The sequence below is a fragment of the Felis catus genome, chromosome E3 (assembly GCF_018350175.1).
Source record: "Felis catus isolate Fca126 chromosome E3, F.catus_Fca126_mat1.0, whole genome shotgun sequence".
NCBI classification, from domain to species: domain Eukaryota; kingdom Metazoa; phylum Chordata; class Mammalia; order Carnivora; family Felidae; genus Felis; species Felis catus.
The window spans coordinates 39175777-39203130 of record NC_058383.1 but is presented as its reverse complement, the minus strand read 5'-3'; the positions used below and the strand labels follow the sequence as shown (position 1 = coordinate 39203130).

The 27354-nt window shown below is 49.5% G+C and overlaps 1 protein-coding gene across 1 annotated transcript in view; it reads left to right on the top strand.

The window, feature by feature from the left end:
• LOC101081185 (ATP-binding cassette sub-family A member 17-like) overlaps positions 1-27354 on the top strand; it is a 75636-nt gene that overhangs the window by 23866 nt on the left and 24416 nt on the right. Inside the window, exons 9-16 of the mRNA XM_045047651.1 lie at positions 251-394; positions 1482-1611; positions 4552-4706; positions 6108-6263; positions 6370-6580; positions 8239-8389; positions 13842-13940; positions 25504-25666. Of these exons, the coding sequence (XP_044903586.1) occupies positions 251-394; positions 1482-1611; positions 4552-4706; positions 6108-6263; positions 6370-6580; positions 8239-8389; positions 13842-13940; positions 25504-25666 (1209 nt within the window). The remainder of the gene's footprint in view (positions 1-250; positions 395-1481; positions 1612-4551; positions 4707-6107; positions 6264-6369; positions 6581-8238; positions 8390-13841; positions 13941-25503; positions 25667-27354) is intronic.

Here is a 27354-nt window from a genome sequence, read left to right as displayed (position 1 = left end):
GGGCGGGGTGCGTCCCCGTCGCTCACTCCGTCCTCAGGACCACGAACTGCAGGCTAGAAAGCAGCTTGTTGTTAGTGGGTCCACGAGCAAGCTGCTTGACGTCTCCAGGCACCACTAAATATTTGGGACCAGGAAACTTGGGGGCTGGAGGGGGAGGGATGTGGAGAACTTGGTTTACCAAAATATTATCTTCCCGAAGCAGACGGTGGACTCACCCGCACGTGCTAATGTCAGCTGCCTTTCTATCTAGCCATCCCACTGGCGTGGACAGCCCGTGCCCCTCACGCAGTCGGTGCTTCGGGTGGCGGATCCGGACAGCTCTCCGAAGAGCAAGTTGATTCAGGAAGAGCCTACCAATTTGAAGAAAGGGATTGAAATCCAGCATCTCTACAAGGTATCGGCTCACAAACCTCCTTCCGAGAACTGAAGAAACAGGCGCAGAGGCTTCTGTTTTATTGTTGATGGGGGTTACAAGGCACAATTTCCTGACCGAGGTTTCGTTTCCTCCTGGAATGCTGTCCTCAAAAGAGGAACCTGACGTAAAGTGCCCTGTCTCCTGGGGTGCAGCTAAGTGGAGGAGGGTGGAGGGTCTGGATGATCTCTCTTGAAATAACCCGCCCCCCTCACCCCTGCCTTGCCAGCGCCCCTGCCTGGAGACACCTGGGACACCCTGGGACTCAGCCACTTGCCGGCTGACTTCCATCCTCCACGGTTCACACACCCAGCCACTCGGAGCCCCCAGCTCTCAGGGCCCGCTTCCAGCTGGGGCGTGGTTCCCTGTCACCAGCGTTGGCTGAGCCCTTCCTGCACGCAGAGCCCCGCGTGACTAGGCGGTGCCGCGACGGGACGCCTGGACACAAGCCCCGTGCCGGGGATGTCCCACATTTTCTCCTTTGGCCCCTTCTGTCCTTCAAACGCGATGAGTCCCAAGGAGAGGCGGTTTCCTTGTACTGACAACGCAGCCGTGTCGCGCTCGCAGCCTGCCTCTGCCTGTGGGGGCTGGAGGGGGAGGAGGCGTCACATCCTGGCCCCGGACGGGCTGGCTCCGGCTCCCTCCAGGCATGCCTGCCGCTTCCACAAGCAGGGATTCCCTTTGTGCTCGCACAACAGGCTGTCTGCAGCCACGCGGTTCTGGCATGATTGCTGAGGGGGCTTAGCCAGGTAATGCGGGGAAAGGTGTGGCTCTAGAAGCAGGGAGAAATCTCCCTGCCAAGCTCTGAGCCCCTCGTCCTCGAGCTCTGGCCTCCGTGGCTCGGGTACCAGGGAGAACCCCCAGGACTGCGCCCCACCCCCGTCAGGCTCCTCACCAGCACCCCCCCACCCCGGTCAGCTAAACCCCGAAAAGAGGGCTCCCTTCTAGATTTCCACTTGGATTCCCCTCGATGGGCTGGCAGGGGAACTTGGGGTGGGTCACAGGTTCGTCACAAACGCCACGTGTGTGCACGTGCTCCACGGTCAGTCACGCGTTGAATTTTCCGCAGGTCTATCACACAGGAAAGAATAAACATGTAGCGGTCAAAGACCTGACCCTGAATCTGTACCAGGGGCAGATCACTGCTCTCCTGGGACACAACGGAGCCGGCAAAACCACCACGTGCTACGTGCTCACAGGTACCGGTGCGGGGCCAGCCCCTCGAGGAGGAACAGACCCCGAACTCTGTTCCACCTCCCCTCGTTAGATCTCACTGACGTCTTAATACGAAGCATTTGCTGTTTGTTTTCATGCCATCTGTATCCTGTCTGGCTGTTCACGTGACCTTGTAGCAGGAAAGGGAAATCTTTGGCTCTTTCAGCCTGCAGACTCTGATCTCACACGCTATCCAGGAGCTGTGAGCCCTGCCCTATGTGTGCCTTCCCACATAGAACCTTCCGGTACAGGGAGGCACCACTAATCTCCTAACCATGAAATCCATCCATTTGCTTCTGATTGGGGGGGCGGGGGAGGTGGCTCAGTTAGGATGAGACCTGGAGAATTATTCTACAATTACTTCGGTTTCACCATCATTTTGATGCCTAAATAGTTATTTCACATTCTGTCAGTTAAAACAATAGGCTGCGATGTTTGAGAACTTGTTCATTCTGCAAATATGTATTTCTCAGAGCCTTAACCTGTGCAAAGTTCTGTACAAGACCAACGAGACACACTTCTGACCTTCAAGGAGCTCTGAGAGCCAAGCAGTCACAGACACCCACCCTGCCAGAGAAACTATCAGCATCTCAGAGGCAGGCTGCCTCTTTTCCCCTCTCAGGCTCCTGTGCACCTTCTCTGGAAGATTCTGACGAGCAGCAAAGGGGAAACTTGGTCTGAGGTTCCGTCAGTCACTCCCCCTCCGCGCCCCATCCCCGACTTCAGGATTTTAGGATCTGAGGCTCAGCCCCACAGACGCTCACTGGACAGGCTCTGTGGGGGTCAGGACAGGGGACTGAGGCCGGCAGGTTTCCTGGACCGGGGGGCAGTACTGTCTCTAGACGGGGGTCCTTGTCAGATGCAGGCATTGCTGATGCCAGAGGCCTCTCCTCCTGTATGGACTTGAGGTCCTCAGCGCCTGCAGGGTGACCCAGCTAGACCCCCCAGGCCACATGACTAAGGTCCTAGTGTTGTTCAAAGACAAAGACGTAAACCGTTTCCCCCGCCACCCGCCCCATACACACACACAGACACACACACGCTCTTCCCGGGTGCTTCCCTCTCTGCTGTTCTCAGCAGTGGTTTCTGTATAGGTGTGCTACCTCTGTCTCCCCATCCCTCTCTCCAGAGAATCTGTTCTGTTTCCCTCTGGCCAGTGATGCTTGGATCAGGGCTTGGCCAAGAACAGCCACGCGGTAAATACTTTTCAACGAATGACTGACTGAATGAATGAATGAACGTAATTGCAAGTCCTGCCACAATGCGGACCACGAACGACCTCTCAGAAGTGAGCCACGGATTTCTACCGGCAGTGACACGGCACAGAAAAAAAGGCCAACGCAGCCCTGGAGACAGTGGCACCGCTGAGAGACACCGAGCGAGACTGAATAGCCCTGAAGAGGCTAAGCCGGGAAGGGAAAGCCTGGCTGAGGGCCCAGGACACTGAACATGGAAGGGCTTCTGTGCATGGAGGCCCCAAAGTTGGCGCAGGCCTGTTCTGTATCTGAAACCCCATTCCTCCACCCAGTAAAGCTATGTGGGTTTTGAAAAAAAAATTCTAGGAGCTATTCTAGTATTGTAACTCTACATAAAAAGACTTACATATTTAACGTGGAAAGCATCACTGGTTTTCCTCCCCATCCCCCAACCGCAAACAGTCACCGATGCTTTATTGTCCACAGGCAAAATGAAAGATCCCAAAACGCCATCAGTGGGTAATTTGGCAGGAAGTATCAAGAACCTGAAAGTCTTGTCCCCTCTTGGCCACCGAATCTACTGACATTGGTTTGGAGTCAGAAAGTGTATGGGGAGGAAGGCAGAGTTGAGATCCAAATTCATACTCACGAAACACTGCAAACTACCTAAATACCTACTAGCATGGCGTGAATAAATACGCAGGGTATATTCATAACAATGAAATCCTGTTAGCCTTCGCAAATTATATAGATCTCGTTGACGTGGAGAAATGGCCTCAGTAGACTGTTTTGTGAAAAGGCCAGTTAAAAGAACCAGAATTTATATTTCCCAGTTTTGCTAGAAACTTAGCCTGTGGGACAGCATACGCATAAGAACGTAAGAACACAGGAAAGTATGCAAAACAATGTTAACAGCGGTCGTGTTTACAGGTTGGGATGTGCATAACCTTCGTCTGCTTTGCCCTTCTTCCTGTTGCAATAGACATCTATGGCCTTTTTCAGTCTGAAAAAATACAACTTAAAATAAGAAAATGAGACTAGGGGGTGCCTGGGTGGCTCAGCCAGTTGAGCATCCGACTTCGGCTCAGGTCCTGATCTCAAGGCTTGTGAGTTCAGGCCCCGCGTCAGGCTCTGTGCTGACAGCTCAGAGCCCGAAGCCTTCTTCAGATTCTGTGTCTCCCTCTCTCTCTGCCCCTACCCCACTTGTGCTCTCTGTCTCATTCTCAAAAATAAATAAACATTTAAAAAATGTTTTTAAAGAAACTGATAATAAAGACAGAGTACACAGATGGGCCGTATACACATCCCCACATGCACCAGGCAGGGGGTATGATCATTCGAGTGCTCCCTGGGGCTTACTGGGAATTTACACGGAATCAGTCATGGGTCTCAGCTCAAATCTATTAGACAACCCAAACATCATCGTTCTGAACCACGTTTCCACAGTAGCTCTTAATGCTCATCTCAGTGTAAGCATGACTCGCACCCGTGTGTGTCTTCTTCACCGGGGCAGTCTGGCGCTCCTCAGACGTAGGAAGGAGGTCTCCTGCCTCCGCTGCCCCCACACATCCTCACTCACTGTCACAGATCATCTACGCCTCGGATGTTCCCGATCGTGACAAGGCAGAGGCGGCCTGCACGCCAACAAACAGAGTGTCCTTACGCCCTTGCTCTGCCGCATGCTCTGACTGCAGGTGACCTTGGGATATGTCTTCTCCTTGCTCCTAGGTCTTATTCCCCCTTCAAGTGGGTGTGTGTATATCAATGGATATGAAATTTCACGCAATATGGCGGAGATCCGGAAGAGCGTGGGCTGGTGCCCCCAACACGATATCCTGTTTGATGACCTCACCGTAGCGGAGCATCTCTCTTTCTATGCTCAGGTGAGTCTGTGCGCGACAGGCCGTGGCTCCTCTGCGTCCTGGTGGTGGGAAGACAGGCTGTGGCTCCCTGACCCCAACCTCAGAGGGTCCTAAAACCTCTTTTGGACACTGTTCCCCAACCATTCGGGGAGGAGGAGAGGCAAGGGTTATCATTAGGGTAGGGTGATTATAAAGGATACATGTCGGGACCAGCCGAACAAAGAGACATACACACAGGGTGAGGTCTGGGTGAGTCCCACGTGTGAAGCTTCTGGGTGAGTCCCACGTGTGAAGCTTCCGTGTCCTCGGGACACATACCCTGCTGGCACGTCGCTGTGCAGGAGGGCAGCTCACTTAACCTTCCAGTGTCCAGTTTTTGGGTTTTTTTTCTATTTTTTAAAAAATATTTTCGGGGCGCCTGGGTGGCTCGGTCGGTTAAGCGTCCGACTTCAGCTCAGGTCATGATCTCACAGACCGTGAGTTCGAGCCCCACGTCGGGCTCTGGGCTGATGGCTCAGAGTCTGGAGCCTGCTTCCGGTTCTGTGTCTCCCTCTCTCTCTGCCCCTCCCCCATTCATGCTCTGTCTCTCTCTGTCTCAAAAATAAACGTAAAAAAAAAATTAAAAAAAATTTTTTTCATTTATTTTTGAGAGAGATAGACAGAGTGTGAGTGGGGGAGGGGCAGAGAGCGAGGGAGACACAGAATCCGAAGCAGGCTCCAGGCTCCGATCAGTCAGCACAGAGCCCGACGCGGGCTCGAACTCAAGAGCTGAGAGATCATGGCCTGAGCCGAAGTCGGATGCTTAAGTGACTGAGCCCCCGGGCGGCCCCAAGTGTCCAGTTTTTCTGGTGGGATTCATCACATAGGCCTGAGTGATGGAATCATGCAGCAGGTGACTGAACTCAGTCTGCAGCTTAGGCAGGCCAGCTCCGCCTGCCGGTCCGGAGTCAGCTCATTAGCATAAACTAAGGTGTGGCCCAAGGGTACAGCCCTGAATAACGAGGACACGCGCACTGGGTGAAAGAGACCCCTCCCGCTGACTGGGTGAAAAGCCAGCCAAACTCTTGCCTTTGCAGCACTTAGATTTCTCATCTGTGGAACGTCCCCTGGATCCCGGGGGGGTGGCTCCCACTTGGTCAGGAGGTATAATCCTTTCCTTCATACGCTGCTGTACTTGGTACTGATGAGACTCATATTCACATGATTCAAACCCCAAGAGCCTTGTGCCCATCCCTTTCCACGGAGGTAGTAAGTTTCTGGGGTGCAGTTTATGCAGGTAGTAGCAAAATGCCTGTGGGACAGCTGGGCCTCTACCAGGGCGGCGGGGAGGGAAGTCAGGGCACACGGCGCAGCACGCGGAGGGCAGGAGGAGGCGCCAAGGCTGGGAGCCCCTGCCCGACGTCCCTGCCCCCGCTGTCTCAGCTGAAGGGCCTGTCCCGCCTCAAGTGCCCCGAAGAGGTCCAGCGGATGCTGCACGCCCTCAGCCTGGAGGACAAGCGGGACTCCCTGAGCAGGTGCCTGAGCGGGGGCCTGAGGCGCAAGCTGTCCATCGGCATCGCCCTCATCGCGGGCTCCAAGGTAGGCGGGCGGGAGGCCCCGGGGCGGGGCACCCAGCACGGCGGGCGGCCACGGGGAGCCGCCGCCACCCCGCCACCCGCCACCGGCTCCTCGGCCCGGCCCGCAGGTGCTGATGCTGGACGAGCCCACCTCGGGCATGGACGCCGTCTCCAGGAGGGCCATCTGGGACCTGCTGCAGCAGCACAAGAGCCAGCGCACCGTGCTGCTCACCACGCACTTCATGGACGAGGCCGACCTGCTGGGGGACCGCGTGGCCATCATGGCCAAGGGGGAGCTTCAGTGCTGCGGGTCCTCGCTGTTCCTCAAGCAGAAGTACGGTGAGCGGGGCCGGCGGGGCCCTGCGGCCGGGCCGGGGCCGGGAAGGGAGGAGGGGGCGCGGGAGCAGACTCAGATCTGGAGGCAGGACACTGATGTTTGAGTTCCGTTCTGTGGGTTCACTGCCTCTCCACACACGCGGCCAGGGGTTTTATCCTTCTTCCACCGTCCTTTCCCGATGTGACAAGCGGACACTCAGGGACCGTGCTCCTCAAGGACTGAGCCAGCGTGTGCGAAGCACCTGTACAGGTGTGGGGTGTTTCCACAAGTGGCTCCCTTGTTTTCCTGGACCCCACGGCCTCCTGTGTCACTGCCGCCCCCATCCTTCTTCTGCCCCCTGACCGGGTGACCTCATCCAGCCTGCAGTCATCCCCTCTCCAGCCCGGACCCCTTCCTGAGCTCCACGTGCGTGGACACTGCCTGGCTCCGGTGGGCTTGTCCAAACCCTGCGCAGCCCCGGGCTCCCGCACTCTGCCCACAGCACAGGCAGACGATGTCCTCTAGGATCTGGGCCAAAACCTTGCAGGCTCACTGACCCCTCCGTCTGTCAGAGTCCATATCCTATCTGTTCCCAAACCCTGGGGGCCTTCCCTTCCCCCCTCACCTCCACGCCCGTCTAGCACCCTGGACTGGCTTCCATCCTCTCCCGGCCTGGATTGTCACACCTGCCTGCTGACCACCACCACTAACCACCCCCCCCCCCCACCACCACCGCTCTGTTGTCAGAATGAGCCTGTCACTGTTCGGCTCAGCCCTGTAGTGACCTCCCCTCCCACCGAGAGCAAAAGCCAGAGTCCTAGGGGTGGCCCACGGGCCGTGCTTGGCCTGGTGTGCCCTGTTTAAAATCATACTCCCTGGGGGCACCTGGGTGGCTCAGTCAGTTGAGCGTCTGACTTTGGCTCAGGACATGATGTCACAGTTCATGAGTTCGAGCCCCGTGTCAGGCTCTGAGCTGTGAGCACAGAACCTGGAGCCTGCTTCAGATTCTGTGTCTCTCTCTCTCTGCCCCTCCCCTATTCATGCTCTGTCCCTCTCAAAAATAAACACAAAAAAATTTTTTTAAATCATATTCCCCAACCCTCCACACCCTGTCCCATGTCTGTCTTTCTTGACACATGGCTCATGTCACTAATACTCTATACATTTTCCCCGTGTATCTTATTGTCTGTCTCACACTCCTTTAATGAAGGCCCATGAGAGCAAGAACTCCTGACTAGTACCTAGAACAGTGCCTGTCTCATCGCAAGGGCTTGAGAAATGTTTGTTGAGTGGCCCCATCGCCAGCATCACGCTAACAAGTGTCACTAGTGTCAGAAAGGACGTTCAAAACGCCAAAAGCATGATGTGATTATTACAGAGGTAGCCTTGTTCTTCACGTTGATGTGCAAGGCCTCTGCCAGGTCAGCTGCCCTCCGTACAGCCCTCTGCCACGTCGGCCAGCATCGCTAAGTCCGTCATTACCACCTCCGGTCACGGAGGAGAAGGCCGGACCCTCCAGAATACCGGCCTTCAGAGGCCAGTTCGTTGTGTGAAAACAACTCCACCCCACGGGGCCCTCCAGCTCCACGTTCCCAGGGAGCCGCCCCTTCTGAGCTACAGAAAAAGTAAGTGCAGCTACAAAGAGTAAGATTATTTCAGGCTCTTTGAAATGTTGTTTCAGGTGCAGGATATTACATGACTTTAGTGAAGAAACCTCACTGTAGCACAGAGAAGATTGCCCATCTGATTTATCACCACATACCCAATGCGGTTTTGCAGTCCAGCATTGGAGAAGAATTAACCTTTATTCTTCCTAAAAAGAGCATGCCCAGGTGCGGACCCCAGGGGGCAGGAGTACCTGTGTGTGTGCACGGGAGTACCTGTGAGCGTGCACGGAGTGTCCAGAGCCATCCCCCGCCTCTGTCCTCAGCAAGAGCTCTCTGTTCTGTGAGGGTCTGGACCCCCAGGCCTTTGGTACCTCCTGGAGAGACAGCACACTCCAGCCTAAGCACACTTGAAAATATAGGGCTCTGATCATGTCACCTCCATCCTTTAAAGCCCTCGATGGCTCCCAGAAGCCTTCAGGTTAAAGTCAAATTCTTAAATATGGCTTTACAGGGGCCCTTTTATTGGGTGACCGAGCTCAGATGAAGGTTTTACCTGATTTTCTTTAATTATTTCAGACCCCGGATAGGTTCCCGGCACCCCCCCAACACCCCGTCCTCTGCATCATGTTGTTCTCAAGTAGGAATCTTACCTCCTACTTCACTATGAAGTCGAGAGCCAGCAAACAAGAACTCCATCTCACTCCCACACAAGCCCACACTCGCTCCTTTCTTCCTTCCATCTCTTAACAGCCCAGAACGTGTCCCCTTCCTGCTGAAGGCTCACCCTTCAGCCCCAGCTGCAGGTCTACCCACCCTGCGTTCTCAGGAACCCACCTGCTTGACTCACCCCGCCCATCCACACCATCAACTCCTGTCTCCACTGGGTCACTTCCAGGAGCACCCGAACTCCCCACCGCCCTCTCCCCAGCCCCCGGCCCCCACCGTTATATACTTTCTGTCTCTAAGATCTGGACTGCTCTCACTGCCTCTTAGGAGTGCCAGCGTGCCCTTTCCCATTGGCTTTTGGATCTGTCCTTTCGTGACTGGCTTAGATCACTAAGCACAGTGTCCTCAAGGTTCAGTGTTGTGGCGTCTTGCAGAATTTTCCTCCTCCCTAAGGCTGAATATTTTTCCCTTATACACACACACACACACACACACACACACACACACACACACCACGTTCTTTATCCATAGCGGACATGTGGGTTGCTGCCACATGTTAGCTATTGTGAATAATACTGCCATGAACATGGGTGTACGAGTATCCATTCACGACCCTGCTTCCCATTCTTTGGTGTATATTTCCTTGCCATTCATAGGTCTTCTTTGAAGCAATGTCTATTGCCCATTTTAAAAAAAACTTTTATTTATTCAGCAATGTCTCCACCCAGCATGGGGCTCGAACTCACGACCCAGAGGTCGAGAGTTGCGCGCTCTTCTACCTGAGCCAGGTGCCCCCTGTTGCCCATTTTTGAATCGAGTTGTTCTTTGTGTTGAGTAGTAGGAATTTTCTATATATTCTGGATATTATCCTTGATTAGATATAGCATTTGCAATATTCTCTTCCATCCAGTGCGTTGTTTTTTTATTTTAAATGTTTTATTTATTTTTGAGAGACAGAGTGTGAGCAGGGGAGGGGCAGAGAGAGAGAAGGACAGAGGATCTGAAGCAGGCTCTGCTCTGACAGCAGACAGCCCGACGTGGGGATCGAACCCGCTGGGCCGCCTTTTTACTCTGATGATAGTGTTTCTTGCTGCACAGTTGTTGCTTTTTAACTTTCATGACATCTGATTTGCTCATTTTTTTCTTGTGTTACCATGCCCTTGGTGACACATCCAAGAAGTTACCGCCAGATCCCATGTCATGAAGCTCTGTCCCATGTTTCCTCCTGAGAGTCGATTTTAGGTCTTACATTTAGGTCCTCGATCTATTTTGAGTTAGTTTTTGTATGTGGTGTTACGTAGGGTCCCATGTCATGCTGTTGCGTGGGGATGTCCAGTTTTCCCAGCTCCACCTGTTGAAAAGACTGTCCTTTTCCCCTCACTTAATGGTCTTGGCAACTTCGTCGAAAACCATTTGACCATAAATGCGAGGACTTATTTCTAGGCTCTCTGTTCTTTTCCATCTATGTGTCCGTCTGCCTTTGTGCCAATATTGCCCTGCTTGGATTGCTGTCGCTTCTTAGATGGCCAGGGAGCGTGAGTCCTCCAGTTTTGTTCTCCTTTGAGATTGTTTTGGTATTCAGGGTCCTTTGAGATTCCATATGAATTTGAGGATGGCATTTTCTACGTCTGCAAACAACATCACTGCTTTTTTGGTAGGGACTGCACTGGATCTGCGGATTTCTCCAGCTGGTATTGACATTTTAACAAAATTAAGTCTTCCAGTCCATAAACAGGGGCTGTGTTTCCATGTATTTACAACTTCTTTCATTTCCTTCAGCGACGTTTTATAGTTTTCATCGTAAAAGTCTTTGACTTCCTTGATTACGCTGATTCCTAAGAATTTTCTTTTGATGGTATAGGAAATGGGGTTATTTTTATAATTTCCTTTTCAGATCTGTTCATTGTATTTAGAAATGCAATGGATTTTTGCGCGCTGACTTTGTCTCCTGCTACTTTGCTGAATTCGCTTATTAGTTCTAACAGCTTCTTTGTAGCATCTTAGAGTTTTCTACATATAAGATCACGTCACCTGCAGACAGATAAAAGATCACGTCACCTGCAGACAGATAACTGTACTTCTTCCTCTCCAGTTTGGATGCTTTTTACTTCTTTTTCTTGCCTGACGGCTCTGACTACAGCTTCCAGTGGCACGCACATCAGACAGATTCTGCCAGCGCCGACGCCGTGCCAGGGGAGGGGCACATTCCGGGTCCCTCCCACTCTGCCGTCTTCCTGGCATCCCTGTCTCACACGTAGGCCCTCAGTCATGACCCAGCCTCCCCAGAACACAAGCGGCGGAGTTAAATTAGCGCTTGATTACAAAACGATACCTAGAAAATCCACAAATATTTGGAAATGCGACACCACACTTCTGAACAGCTTATGGGTCAAAGAGGAATTAGTAATGATTGGGGGGGGGGGCTTGGGTGGCTCAGTTAAGCATCTGACTCTTGATTTTGGCTCAGGTTATGATCCCACGGTTGTGATATCGAGCCCCACATCTGGCTCCATGCTCAGCACATGCTCAGCACTTAAGAATCTGCTTAAGATTCTCTCTCTCTCTGTTTCTCTGCTCCTCCTCCACTCTCTCTCTCTAAAAAAGAAAGAGAGAGAGAGAGAGAGAGAGAGAGAGAGAGAGAGGAAGCTCAGAATACAGAGAAGGAAAGAAATAATAAATACAAGGAGAGCAAATGATGAAATAAGAAGCAAAAGAAAAATCAAGAAATCTAAAATCGCCAGACATTGCTTATTAAAAATATTAATAAAAGTGACAAGCCTCTGCCAAAGCCATTAAAGAAAAAAAGAAGAAAAGACAAGAACCAGCCACAGGAATGAACAGACCATTCCGCACACCGACTGCACAGTCAGGATGGGACATGGAGAAAAGATCACAGACAAATGGGATTTGGATACAACAGGCTGATTCCTTGAAAAACACAATCCGCCAAAACTGCCACCAGGTGGGAAAGACGAGGACGAATCACCGTACATCTACTGACGAGATCAAATCTGCAATGACAAACGTTCCCGAAAAGAAAATGCCAGGTCCCATCAAACGCCGAGGAAATTAAAAAAAAAGAGAGAGAGAGAGAGAGAGAGAGAGAGAAGGGAGCAGCTCCCAACCCGTTTAAGGGCATGAGTCTCCAGTAGCAAAACTCTGGCACATGAACACGAACACAAAGTCTTTAGCAAAATTACGAGCCGGCGAACGGACCTACCCGGGGACCCCAGGACGGCTTCGCACCCAGGTCTGGGGCCTCAGCGGGGATTCCCGGAAAGCCTTCCAACTGGGACCGGTGGGCAGCACATGGACACGATCCTCCCGGGCACGGCGGCCCAGGGCTCCGAGAAACCACGGCAGAGCCCGTGGGCTTCCTCTGACCCGACCCCCATCACTTCCACCCAAATGTCGGTCAGCAGGAGAACCAGCACTCACACTGGGGCTTATTGTTTTCGGTGACCACTCACCCACAGAGACACACAGTGAACAATAATACACTAGCAATGCGCGCAAACCACACGGTCAAACCTCAGAAACGAGTTGCATAGAGGAAACCAGACCCAAAGTAGACGAAGATTCCACTTATGTGAAGACAAAGACCGGGTATGGGGAACCTCTGGTGGTGGAAATAGAGACACTGGTCATCTGCGGGGAGGAGACGGAACCTTCTGGAGGGGGCAGCAGGAGCACTGTGTAGGGTGACGGAAAGGCCCACCTCCTGGGGCACCCGGGTGGCTCAGTCGGTTGGGGGTCCGACTTCAGCTCAGGTCATGATCTCACAGTTCGTGAGTTTGAGCCCCACATCGGGCTCTGCACTAGCAGCTTAGAGCCTGGAATCTGCTTCAGATTCTGTGTTTCCCTCTCTCTCTCTCTGCCCCTCCCCCACTCACATTCTGTCTCTCTCTGGAAGATAAACATTAAAAATATTTTTTAAAAAAGTAACATCACCTCTTGACTGACACGAGAACAAGGCATCTCACTACGTGAAAACTTTGCTCCAATTTTTCAGAAGGGACATACTGACTTTGTTGCAAGACAGTAGCAATCCATGAGCACAATTTCAGTAAACGGACACTGAACACACAGCACAGGCCGGCTGCTCTGCAAGGTGTCCTTAAGTTCACTGTGCTCTTTACGACTCGGTGCATGAGGTAGTCTCTACCCTACAGATGAGGAGAGACTCGGGACGTGAAAGAGCTAGCCCAGAGTCACACAGCCAGGCAGCGGCAGAGTCCGCACATAGACCCAGCCACAGTCAGTGCACTGTGCAAGCTCTTAACGCACCTGCCGCCCTTGGGGGCGGACGAGAACGCCGTGCAGCCTCATGAGGGCATCAGGCATGCGAGCGGGGTTTCTTACAGGCACTTTACTGGCCTGGACACTGGGCTGTGAGGGAGCAGATAGGAAATTGTGGGTTTCTTAATATCACACAAAAAGCCACGATCCATTCATGCATGCATAAGGAAGGGTTTGAGATCAGCAGGTTGTTAAGAATTAGCTCCTTTCCTCATTTACCGTAACAGTAGGAAAACAAAAACAAAAAAGAGCACTCACTGTCTTTGGAGAGAAGGGCCTGGGTTTGTGTCCTGTCTCCGCCGTGTGGTCTTGGGGAAGTCACTTAACCTCAGCACTGTCTTCAAAGAGCTGTGGAGACAATTGACGGAGTTCATAGGTGGAAAAGGGCTTGGAACGGCCACTGGCCCTTAGTCAGCACTCCAAAAAGAGTAGGAAAGAGATGGAATGATATTCGCACAACGTGCGAGGTGTGTGTGCGATTTACCCTCACAGAAACATTCTGGAGTAAATGCTGTCACCCTCACCCTCACCGGTTCAAGTTCAGAGTCCTGAAGCTAGAGGGCGACCAAGTTGAGATTTGAACAAGGTCCATCTCGACTCCACAGCCCCCGCTCTTTGCCCTGCGGAAAGCTCAGGGTGACGGTGATGGCGGGGCGGGGGTGGGGGGGGTCCCCTCGCACCCATGAGGAATAAAACCTCTCTTCCCTTCCAGGTTTGCATCTCTATTTACCGAATTGGAACAGAGGCAGGTGGAGCTGGGGATCGCCAGCTTCGGGGCCTCGGTCACCACCATGGAGGAGGTCTTCATTCGGTAAGCAAGGGTGAAACTGTCACGCATCTACCCATAGACCAGAGTCTGGCTCCTCCTCGGAGCGCCCTTGCTGGGCGGCCTCCCAGCCTCTGACGAGGACTTCCAGCGATAGGGGTACGGCTTAACAGAGAAAGCGTTGAATGCAATACCACTTTCTAGGAGTGGCGTATCATGTGGGATGTCGTTGACTATAATTGACTCAGCTGGTTTATGCGGCTCTGGAGTTGGCCTATTGGTCTGATTTTTTTTTAATGTTTATTTATTGTTGAGGGAGAGAGAGAGAGAGAGAGAGAGAGAACGCATAAGCTGGGGAGGGGCAGAGAGACACACACACACACACACACACACACACACACACACACACACACAGAATCCGAAGCAGGCTCCGGGCTCTGAGCTGTCAGCCCAGAGCCAGACACAGGGCTCGAACTCAAGAACTGCGAGATCATAACCTGAGGCAAAGTCGGACGCTTAACCAACTGAGCCACTCAGGCACCCCTGATTGGTCCAGTTTGACTGTCACGAGGCAGGACACAAGCTTACTTCTAGGAAGGCCGTGAAGGGGCACTCTAGGAAAGCCAACCAGAAGACCAAAGAAGGCCAGAGAGGGGCGATGGGAACAGGTCAGTGTGACTTGATCCAGTCTGGCAATATCTGTCTTTTAACTGGACCGTGTAGGCTATTTGCAAGTATTGTGACTGATACGTTCGATTTTATATCTATCATTTTATTTGATATTTCCCACTAGTCTTCTCCTCCCCTTTTTGGGTTATTTCTCCTGATTCTATATTTTCCTTCCCCACACTAGTTGGAAAGTATACGTTCTTACTGTATTATGGTAGCGGCCAGCCTAGATATTGAGACACACAAGAGTGAATTAATATCTTTACTCTGCTTCTGGAAAATGCCAAGACCTTGGGACGCGCACATATCCCACCATCACCAGCTTTATATAGCGTATATTTTAATTCTCTCTTTTTTTTCAACACCACAAGACAGTATTATTGGTAGAGAAAGCCAATGGTCATTTAAACTCATGTGCACGTATACCTGCCTCTGCGTTCTTTCCTCTTCTCGGGTAACTGTCCTGCCCACAGTACAGTCTTCACAGCACCCTTCAGCGCTTTTATGCGGGTGCCAAACACACTTGTGTGGGGTTTCCTGGGGGCCCTGGAAATGATTTTAGTTCTCTACGTTTTGAAGGATATTTTCACCAGATTGAAACTAATCTTCCATCGGTGCTGAAAATACTATTTCGCAGACTCTACTCCTGTGGCTGAATATGAGCTGTGGGTCTAACCCTTGTTCCTTTGAAAGAAATCGGGCCGCTCTGCTTCTGATGTTATGCAACTTAACCACGGTGTATCTCTGTATGGTTTCCCTTTTAACTATCCCGCTTGACATCTGATGGACTTCTGGCCACGGATGGAACGTCTTTCACGACTTCCCACGTGTGAGGCCACCGCCTGCTCCCATGGTGCCTTGCTCCTCACCGTGGGACGGGTGTTTCTTCTCTCACCATAGAACAGGTGGGATCCTCTCATTCTGTGTGCTGGGTGAGTCTGCCCTTCCTTCCCCCCTCTCTGGCCCTCTGGTCTCCCGGAGCCGCGTGCTGGCTCAGACCCTCCGACTTACCACCCAGGTCGCTCTTCCCTCTTCAGCTGTTTTCCATCCTCAGCTTGACACTTCCTCTGGGTTCTCTTAAATAATTACGTTTTTACTGAAGCATGACAAACGTACCAAAAGGTGCGTAAACACCAAGCCTCTGGCTCAGTTTTCTTCCGGAGTTCCTGGACTTCTTGTGTGCTCTGGATAGAGGTCCTCCGTCGGGTACGTTTTCTTCCCAGCCCGTGGCTTGCCTGTTCCTATTTTCAGAGCCCACCCGTAGGTCAGAGTCATGCTGCTACTCTCTCCTCTAGGAACGTTACCATTTTAGCTTCTGCATTAGATCTGTGACCTCCCGGTGTTAACTTTTCTCTGCAGTGTGACAAGAGGCTGAGGTTCATTTTCTTTTTTCAGTTCATTTATTTATTTGGGGGAGGGGGCGAGGGGCAGAGAGAGAAGGAGAGATAGAATCCTAAGCAGGCTGCATGCTGTCAGCACAGAGCCCGACTCAGGGCTCAAACTCAGGAACTGTGAGATCATGACCCGAGCTGAAGTTTGACGCTTAACCAACTGAGCCACCCAGGCACCCCAAGGTTTATTTTCTTGCACGTGGGTACCCAGTCGTGACGGAACCACTTGGCGAAGAGACTTCCTTCCAGGCTGAATTGTTTGGATGCCTTCACCAAAAATCAATTGACTGCATATGTCCATTTCTATGCCCCCCTCTTCTGCCCCACGCCAGACCCACGCGGTCGAGATTACCGCAGCTTTACAAAGGACATCTTAAAGTCAGATAGTAGATAGTTTCTCCGGTTCTGTTTTTTGAAGATGGTTTTGGCCATTATAGGTCGTTTGGGCTAACATGTAAATTTAAAAATAAACTTGTCAGTTTCTATTTTTAAAAAAAAAAGAACTTGTTGGAAAGCTGGCTCATCGGTCACAGCAGAAACACCACGCTAATGCAAGGTGTGAACAGTACGGAAAAGTCGGCAGCAGGGGAGAGAAGAAGTATATGGGAACTCTGTGCTTTCTGCTCAGTTTTTCTGCAAACCTAAAACCATCTAAAACATAGAGTCTTGTTTTTTTAACCTGCTGGGAATATAACCGGTACTAGGTTGAATGTATATATCAATTTGGGGACAATGGACATCTGAAACATGCACCGTGCCAATCCACAGGTACTCTACACAGCCTCCTTTATCTGGGAGGTCGTCTATAATTTTTATCAGCCATCTCTTGCATTTTCCAGAAGCTCTGCCTATCTTTTATTAAACTTATTCCTAAGTATTTCAATTTTTTTCAAGGGGATGGAAATGGATCTCTCAATTTCATTTCCAATCACTTGCTGCAGATCTAGAAATCATTTTTTAAGTTATTGATATCTAAAAATATTGCTTAACTCAGTAGTTCAAACAATTTTGGGTTGACTTCCTTAGTATTTTGGATAGGACCATCATGTCATTTAAAGACAGTTTTACTTCGTATTTTCCAGGCTTCGTGCCTTTTGCTTGCTTATCTCACTGCGAGGCGCCTCAGCATAACACTGAGTCCAAGAAGAGAGGGGGGACGTCCGCGACTGGTTAGGCAGAAGCGCTTCCTTGTAAGATAGTTTTTATATAGTTTATTTTCAGCCATACATATATTCAACTACGGATCTGAGATATAAATTTCCCTTTGAGCTTCACGTGCCTGTGTCGCACAGTTGTTTGATATGTAATCTTTTCTTCCCCATCCAGTTAGAAATATGTTTAATTTTCTATTGTGGTTTCCACTCTGACCTGTGGTTTATTTAGAACTGTGTTTCTTAATTTCCAAACTCGTGGAGAGTTTTGTTTTTTTTACTGTTCCTATTCAGGGGCACCCGGGGGCTAAGTCGGTTAAGCATCTGACTCTTGATTTCAACTCAGGTCATGATCTCACAGTTCATGGGTTCGAGCCCCGCATCAGGCCCTGTGCTGACAGCTCAGAGCGTGGAGTCTGCTTGGGATTCTCTCCCCCCCACCCGCAGCTCTCTGTCCTCCATTCCGCTCATGCGTGTGCGCTCTCTCCCTCTCTCAAAAATAAATAAACTTAGAAAATGTTTTCTTGCTTTATTTTGCCTTGTCTTGTTAATATATGTGATTTCTAACCCAATTTCACTGTGGCCCGAGTACATACTCTGTATAGCCTCCTTCTTTCAAAATGCTTGAGTCTGTGGCTCACCTTACCTTCCATTTTTGTAAAATGTCCTATGTTCTTGAAAGAACACACATTCTGCAGTGGCTGGGTGCAGTCTTTTGTGTATGGCGACTAGGTCTGATTGTTAATCGTGGTGTACAAATCTCCTGTGTCTTTTTTAAAAAATGATTATCTGCCTGTTCTCTGGGTTCCTAGAGGTAACACGCTGATTTTAATTTTGTCCAGTTTTGCTTTGTTTTTAAGTGACTGCATCAGGTGCCTACACATTTAGAATTGTTAACATATTTTGCTGGTAAGCCCAACAACTGAACATCCATCTAGTTATATATACTAGCTTTGTTTTGGTTCAAAGTTGTGAGTAGGTTCTTGTCCACCCATTTGCATTCAGTCTTCCCGTGGCCGTATTTTCAGTGCACTTCTTGTCAACAGCGAATCGCTGAAATTTCAGAAAACAACTCCTTCATCCATCTTTCTCTTTTAACTGGAACCTTGGGGCCTTGACAACTGATGAAAATCCCAGTTCACTGGGTTGCAAATCTGCCATATTACTTGCTGTTTTCTGTTTGCCTACCAGGTCCACATTCACTCTCTATTTCCTTTCCAACTTTGGGGTGCACTTAATATTTTTTAAATGTTTATTTTATTTTGAGAGAGACAGAGCAGCATGCATGTGAGCAGGTCAGGGGCAGAGAGAGGGTGAGACACGGGGCTGGATCCCACGAACCGTGAGATCATGACCCTAACCGAAATCAAGTCAAGACGCTTAACTGAGTGAGCCAAGCAGGAGCCCCTAATCCATATATATATATATATATATATATATATATATATATATATATATATATATGGATTTTAGCTTGTATTTTCTCCTCCATTAATTTCAAATTTGTAAATTATATTCTCCTTCTCTTAGTGGTTATCCTAAGATTACCACGTACACTCATAACCTATTACAGTTTACCATAAATGCGTAGGCTCACCGCGTTCCAGACGACACAGGCCCACTGCTCCTTCAACTACCCCGACTCTACCTCCAGAGTTATGTACCATTTGGTTTGTGCATTTCAATCCTGTACATATTTTAAAACCCATCATATGTCATGATGTTTTGGGCCATCGGTATTCACTTGAATTTACCATATATTTACCCTCTGTGTCATTCTCTATTCCTTCATTCACCTTTAAGCTCCCACCTAGGATGGTCTCTCTGCCTGAACAATACCTTCTCCCTCCAGTGGCGGTTTTCTGGTGACAAAAATCTCAGGGTTGTTGCTTGCTCGAAAATAGACAGGTGGCCTGCATTTTTGAAGGGCATTTGACCCATAGATAGAATTTTAGGTTGGCAGGGCTCTTTCCAACGCTTCTATGATCCAATGTCTTCCTTTTCAACAGATTTCAACAGATTCAACAGATACGATTTACAGACTGTCACGTTACTCAATGATTCATATAGTAAATTCGATGACTTCCAATAAATTTAGATAAGTGTGACCATATCGCTCCATAAAGATCTTTTGTGTTCCCTTGCAAACATGCCCGTTCCCATTTCTAGCCCACGGCCACTGCCTATGTGTCCCATTCCATTGTCTTCTGACTTCCATTATGTCTATTGAGATGTCAGCTGCCAGTATTATTGTTATTCTTTGAGCACAATCTGTCCTTTACCCCTGGCTGCTTAAAAAGAAATTTTTTAATGTTTATTTTTGAGAGAGAGAGACAGACAGAGACAGAGCATGTGTAGGAGAGGGGCAGAGAGAGGGAGACACAGAATCCGAAGCAGGCTCCAGGCTCTGAGCTGTCAGCACAGAGCCTGACGCGGGGCTCGAACTCACAGACCGCGAGATCATGACCTGAGCCGAAGCTGGACGCTTCACCGACTGAACCACCCAGGCGCCCTACTCCTGGCTGCTTTTAGTAGTGATTTTTGTCTTAGGTTTCCAGCATTTTTACAATGACGTGGCTTTACGTGTCTGTCCTTGTGCTCGCTGGCTTAGGATCTTTACCACTTTTTACCCTGGGGTCTGCTGGTATTGCCAGTTTTGGAAAATTCTCCACCAATATCTCTCCAACACATTCCTTCTTATCTACCCTCTCATTCCTCTCCTCCTGGGACTACTAATTACACATGATTTTTACCTCTCCCCTGTCTCACGTCTGTTATACCCCCCACTGTTGGGGGCCTGTGTTTATTTATTATCTATTGCTAAATAACAAATTTCCCTAAAGTGTAGCAGCCTTGAAATAGCCAACATTCATTACCTTACGGTTTTCTGTGGTTCAGGAGTCCAGGAGCAGGTAGACAGTCAGTTCTGGCTCAGGGCCTGTTGGGTGGGAGTCGAGCTGTGAGCCAGGCCCGTGGTCTCTGGAGGCTCAGCAGGTGGAGAGTCCACTTCCAAGATCACTGCTAGGGTTGTTGGCCAGCCTCGGTTCCCCAGCATCTATCGGTCTCAGTGTGTCACCGTGTGGACCTCTTCCCGAGTTGCCGAGTGACCTCGTGATATGGCAACCGGATTCCCCCATGGCGAGTGATCAGAGAAAGAGAAAGGGAAGCCGTGACCAAGAAGGAAGACTTAATCCCCTCCTGCCCTCGTCTTGGAAGTGATGTTTTATCACATTGCTGTACTCCACTCGTTGGAAGTGAGTCTCTAGGTCCAGCTCACAATGAAGGGGAGGGGATTAGCACAGGCAACAAAAGCAAAATTAAACAAGTGGGACTACATCAAACTAAAAAGTTTCTACACAGTGTATACACACACACACACACACACACACACACGAGAATATTATTCACCCATTAAGACAAAGGAAAATCCTGCTATCTGCAGCAACATAAATGGCCCTTGAGGGCATTATGCACAGTGAAATAAGCCAGACAGAGAAAGACAAATCCCGCATGATCTCACTCATGTGTGGAATCCTGAAAGAAACCAAACTCACAGAGACAGAAGAGATCCGTGGTGGCCGGGGGCAGCGGGTGGCGGTGGGTGAGGGAACCGGGCAAGGGGAGGCAAAGGCACAAACTTCCAGTTACAAGAGAAGTAAGGAGAGTATGGTGACTGTGGTTAACAACACTGTATTTATTGTATATCCGACAGTTAGCGAGAGAGTAGATCTTAAAAGTTCTCACCACAAGCAAAAATACCCTAAGTCTGTAAGGTGGACGCTAACTGAGCTTAATTGTGTGACGGTTTCACGTATATACATATATCGGGCCATTACGTTGTACACCTTAAACTTACACAAGGTTAAATGTCAATTATATTTCAATAAAACCGGGAGGAGACTGAGGGAGGTCATGACAGAGCATGAGCATTTGGGGTTTGGAGGGCCAGTCAGAGGCTGCCCAGCACAGTGCGGAAGCTCTCAGACCAGCTCTTAGTCTGTACTTAATCTGTTTGGAGACACCGTGGTGTGGTGGCCGCCAACATCCCGCTGTAGAAAACTCCCCTCCCTTCCTTCCTGGAATTCAGTCTCAATAAATGACAGTCTTATTTCTTAAACAGCCCCTCCAGCAAAAAATCCAACCAGCAGAAACTGAATGAGGAAAAATTCAGAATACAACCTTGACACAACGTTTCACAGGGCCAAAGAAAATATCGTGGCGAAGTGCTGTGCGGCTCCTGTCTTTCCCCACACACCTTCCTCAGGTACCAGCTGAAGCCCTGAAGAGAGGCCACGCAAATCCTGATAATGCTCACTAACATCCCCCAATCTGTAGGAAAGCTAACGAAAGGACAAGTAGAAAGCCTAGAAAAGTCCAGGAGAAATGGTCTGGTCGAGAGCAGAGGCGGTGTCTCGGCACAGGCGGGGCCTGCCGGGCTAGCCATCGCTGTAAATAGGGCTGACCCATAAAGGCAGCAAGGTTTTGCGGAACTGACGAGTGAGTAATGAGGCTAGCTCACGAGAGACACTGTACCTCTATCTCTCCGTCTCAGGCTCAGGCTGGGAGAAGCCAGCCACCGTCTTGGGAGGACACTCACACGGCCTCAGGGAGAAGTCCACGTGGCCCAGAACTGAGGCTTTTGCCAACAGCCAACAAGGAATCGAGGCCCCTGCCAGAGGTGTGCTGGAGCTGGCTCATCAGCTCAGCTCACGAGAGCCGAATATTAAATTATCAAGAATTTTGTGAACCAGCTAAACACGGCTCTTATTAAAAATTCAATTGCATAAGCTGGTAAATAAATCACAATAAAAAACTGTAGTACAATTCTGATATCAATTCCAAAGTGTGGGGCAGGGTTTAACATTTATTTATTTTTGAGACAGAGAGAGAGAGAGAGAACGAGCAAGGGAGGGGCAGAGAGAAAGAGAGAGAGAGAGAAGGAGACACAGAATCTGAAGCAGGCTCCAGGCTCTGAGCTGTCGCTATAGAGCCCGATGCGGGGCTCGAACCCACAACGCGGAGATCATGACCTGAGCTGAAGTCGGAAACTTAACCGACTGAGCCCCCCAGGCGCCCCAGTTTTGTTTTATTTTTTTTCACACCACCAAGCAGTTAACGTCACCCTGACGCTCTCTCTCTGGAGAACAGCATCAGAACCCACAGCTTAAGGGCTCAGTCCTGCAAGAACGCTCCCATTCCCTGACTCTAGACCCCAGGCACAACTTCATGTGGTCACCTGTGCTTCTGACCCACCGGCCATAAACTGGACGTTCCCACAACCGCTTCTTCAATTAACTCACTAGAATGGCTCACGGAGCTCACAAAAACACCGACATCTACCAGTTCATTATACGGAACATGATACAGGAGCCAGATGAACACATACACAGGGCAACGGTGCGAAGCGTCCGTGCTCTCTGACAGCACTGCTCTCCCGGCACCTCCCGGGACACCAACCCGGAAGCGTTTTGGGTTCTCTGCCCATTTGGGTTTTTGTGGAGGCTTCATTACACAGGTATAAGTGATTGATTAAATCATTGGCCGCTGGCACTTGAACTCAATTTCCAGCCCCTGTCCCTTCCCAGGAGGCTGGGAGGGGGGCCTGAAAGTTCCAACCCTCGAATCCCATGGATGGTTCTCTCGGCAACCAGTCCCCATCCTCAGGTCCTTTCCAAAGTCACCTCGCTCACACAACACAACACAACACAACACGCCTTACCTGAGGTCACCACTTAGGAACGTATAAATGTTTTGGGAGCTCAGTGCTAGGAACAGAAGACTGAACATAAATTTCCTGTTATAAGATTATAAAACTATAAGTTATAAATCAAAACACTGTAAATGGCAATACACAAGACATCACGGTTTTGGCTACATTGTACTATTATCAGTGCTCTTAAGGTTTTTTACGTCTACTTAAATCCGCATGATGGACATGCTGTGTCGATAATTTGAAATCAACCATCATGCGTGAACTTACGTCATGGAACCGGGTAAACAGGAAACACTAGGGTTTAATTTAACATTTTGTTGATTGTCTAGATTAAGAAAGTGGTGGCGAAAATGTTAATAATGCAAACTAAGTTGAAAAGTGTCTCCTATCCCGAGCCATCTCATTAAGAACACAAAAATTTAGGGAAATATTCTTCCAGCATTAGAACAGTAGTAATCAAGTCAGCAACAGTGTGGCTTGCCTGGGGGATGCACGAGTGAAGTTCTGACACACACCACTGCTATTCACTTTTATCCTCATCATTAATGGGAATTAAAACCAACATTCTTGTCAGAACTCCACTGGTAGAGGGGCACCTGGGTGGCTCAGTCGGTTAGGTGACTGACTTTGGCTCAGGTCATGATCTCACAGTTCGTGAGTTCAAGCCCCGCGTCGGAGCCTGGAGCCCTTCGGATTCTGTGTCTCCCTCTCTCTCTGCCCTTCCTCTGCTCATGCTCTGTGTCTCTCTGTCTCTCAAGAATAAACGTTAAAAAATAATAATAATAATAAAAAAAAAAACAACTCCACTGGGAGAGCCAGCTGTTAAGCCAGCCACATGAGGGCACCGTCTTAGGAGTGGGGCCTCCCGCCCCAGTCCAGCCTTCAGACCACTGCAGCCCAGGCCCAGAGCTCGACTGCAGCCTCCTGAGAGCCCTGGAGACAGCACCACCTTGCCGAGCCACTTCCGAACGCCTGGCCCACAGAACTGTGTGACACAGCAAACGTTTACGGTTGTTTTAAGCTGCTAAGTTTGGGGAGAATCTGGGCCACACCGCCATTTACAGAACTCTATTGCAGGGAAAATGAGCTACAATTTACTGCACTGTTTTGTTGTGACACACTCCCAGGAGTAGAATAACCGACCTGAAGATTATGAGTAAAAATATATTTCTCGGCTTCCAAACGGTTTGCTGCCCGCAAGGAATACCTCTTTTGGCCTAGGGCGGGGTTCGGCAAACTTCTTCCTGAAAAGCCAGAGTACACGTTTTAGGCTACTGTAGGTTTAGTGGCATAATCAAGGATATTATATAAGTAATTAGATAACCATCTAGCATGTAACCATTTAAAAACGTAAACTCCTTTCCGAGCTCAGTGCCAAACAAAAATAAGACCTCAGGCTACAGTGCTACGTGTCATACTTGGGTTTATGAGTCTTGCTCATAAAGTAGATATTAAGGGACATTTCATTTTTGTTTTAATTTGCATATGGCATCTTTATAGGAAAATAATGAAATCTATTCATGCTAACATTGCCTCAGTTCTTTGGAAAAGCCATTGGTCAGTTAATTCAATATTTACTCGGGACCTATTTAAGAACTTTCTGTGGGCTCCTGGGGGGCTCAGTTGGTTAAGCATCTGACTACGGCTCTGGTCATGATCTCACCGTTCGTGAGTTCAAGCCCCATGTTGGGTTCTGGGCTGACAGCTCAGAGCCTGGAGCCTGCTTCAGATTCTGTGTCTCCCTCTCTCTCTCTGCCCCTCCCCGGCTTGCAGTCTGTCTCTCTCTCTGTCTGTCTCTCTCAAAAATAAATAAATATTTTTTAAAAATTAAAAAAAAACTTTCTAGTCAAAGTATGCTTGCTAGCAGTATATCATCTGGGTGCATCTCCTTTTTCCTCAATATTCTTTAATTAATTAATTAATTAATTAATTAATTAATTAATTATTTTAGAGAGTGAGCACGCACTAGCAGGGGAGGGACAGAGGAAGGAGGGAGGAAGGGGGGGGAGAGAGAGAGAGAGAGAGAGAGAGAGAGAGAATCCCAAGCAGGCTACACACTGTCAGCTCAGAGCCTTGATGCGGGGCTCGAACCCATGAAACTGCGAGATCATGATCTGAGCCAAAATGAAGAGTCAGACGTTCAACCAACTGAGCCACCCAGGTGCCCCAAGAGAGAGAGTATCTTAAGCAGGCCCCACACACGCTCAGCATGGAGCCTGATGCAGGGCTCGATCCCACAACCCTGGGATCATGAGCTGAGCTGAAATCAAGAGCTGGAGGCTCAAGCAATTGAGCACCCAGGTGCCCCTGCCCTCATTATTCTTGTCCTAACTTCTTTCTTTTCTTTTTTTTTTTTTTAATTTTTTTTTTTCAACGTTTATTTATTTTTGGGACAGAGAGAGACAGAGCATGAACGGGGGAGGGGCAGAGAGAGAGGGAGACACAGAATCGGAAACAGGCTCCAGGCTCTGAGCCATCAGCCCAGAGCCCGAAGCGGGGCTCGAACTCACGGACCACGAGATCATGACCTGGCTGAAGTCGGACGCTCAACCGACTGCGCCACCCAGGCGCCCCAACTTCTTTCTTTTCTTTCAAATTTTACATGACGTTGTCTCTTTAAATCCAAACAAAATGAAGCGAGATGTGATTTTGCAAATTTGCGTTTCTGTTTCCGTTTGGCTTAGGGTGAACAAGCTGACAGATTCCAGCACAGAAATCCAAACCCTCAAGATTCCCTCCATTCAGTCTCACCACCTGATCGGCGGGGTTCCTGTCAACAGAATCAAACGTATTCACTCAAGGATCTTCTCCATACCGTCCGGCCTGCCAATCCATCACAACACTGGGGTGAGCAAATATCTCACATGCATGCCAGGGGGCAGATTTGGAGTTAACTCTTAAAATCATCCTGTTCTTTGGTCAAGAAGTCCAGGTCACCCACCCTTTGCCAGGGGCTTGAGGAGAAATGTGTAGATCTTAGGCACAAAAGAGGCCCGGCCAGGTTCCCGCAAGGCCATGCTCTCAGCTCTAGTTCAGAGACAATGCACTATTGTTTCCTGGCCACGATTAACTCAGTGGAAGAAAGTACCAGAAAAGGACACAGTAAAAGGTCTTGGCCCTTCCTCTTACCAAAAAGAAGAAAGAATAAAAGCACTGAATCTACCAGCCAAAAACAGCATATTTAATCTTCCCGTTTTCATATTTCACTGTGAAACAGATCACATATCACACCTGGAGTTTAAGACATATCTATTTTAGTGTTTTATTCTATTATTTTTGAGGGAGGGAGAGGTGGAGGGAAGGGCAGAGGGGGGGTGTGAGGGCAGAGGATCCGAAGCAGGCTCTGTGCTGAGATCAGAGAGCCCGACACGGGGTTCAAACTCACCAACTATGAGATCATGACCTGAGCTAAAGTCAGATACTTAACCAACCGAGTCACCCAGGCGCCCCACAATTTTTTTAAAACATCCTTATGAAGTATATGGATAACCTGTAATGTTCTTTTGTTATCGAAAAAAAAAAAAGGATATTGATACGCACCTTACAAAATGGTCTCGATTTCGCCACCTACAAGGTATGACTGTAAAATAGTGAGACTGGTTTTCATGGGTTAGGGAAGAGATGGACTGCACTGTTCCACAATCTTGAATCATGTATAAAAGGGGCCTCTGAGTTGGAAAGGGTCTCAGGGCCGTGTAGGCCAGCCGCCTGTCCTGTCTAGGAGGCTCCTCTCCAGCCCCCAGCAAGAGGTTAATCTGGGCTCCGCTGGGCCAAGCTTTGCTTCTGGAAACCTCCCAGGAGGTAATTCTCAGGGCACAACCTCGAACGAGTTGAGAGCAGCATCTTTTGACGAACGCTTTGGGTGGACGTGGCCTTCGTGTCCAAGGCGGGAGATTTCAGAGATGCTTGGTAGAGTCTCAAGGATTTGTCGGTATTTGGGGCCAGAAACTTAAGAATGCCTGACTCAAACCTGACCACCAAGCCTCTCCCCACAAAGGCTCTGGGTGGATGAGTCACGCACAATGAACACCGGCCCTGAGGCTCGAGCGCCCCGTCTGCCCCAGCTCCCGCAGCACCAGCGAGAAGCCGAGCGGGAGCTCATGGCGCTGACCTCCAGGGCCTCCCACCCCAGGCCCAACTTTATGTCTTCGACCTCAGTGCACATGACCGCACCCTTTACACTGACTGCCCGTGCCACAAGGGCCACGCTGTGCACGGGTCCTGCGTATTTACCTGCGGGATATGTTACTAAAAGTGGAATTTCTAGCTTAAAGACTACATGCGTATTAAATTAGATTGTATTCATCCAGGTAATCTGTTTTCTACAAAAGTTGTGCCAAATGAAGACCTCAGCACTGGCATTCCACATCCTCCCCAACTTAAAGTTTCTGATAATGTGGCGGGTTGAAAAAAAAAATTGTATCAAGCTTACATCTGCTATCTGTTCAGGCTACTACTCTTCCAGAGCTTTCCAATCTGTGACTTCCTTTTCTGCCATTAAATGTGAATCAAGTCATCAGGTCAAAGCAAATTTT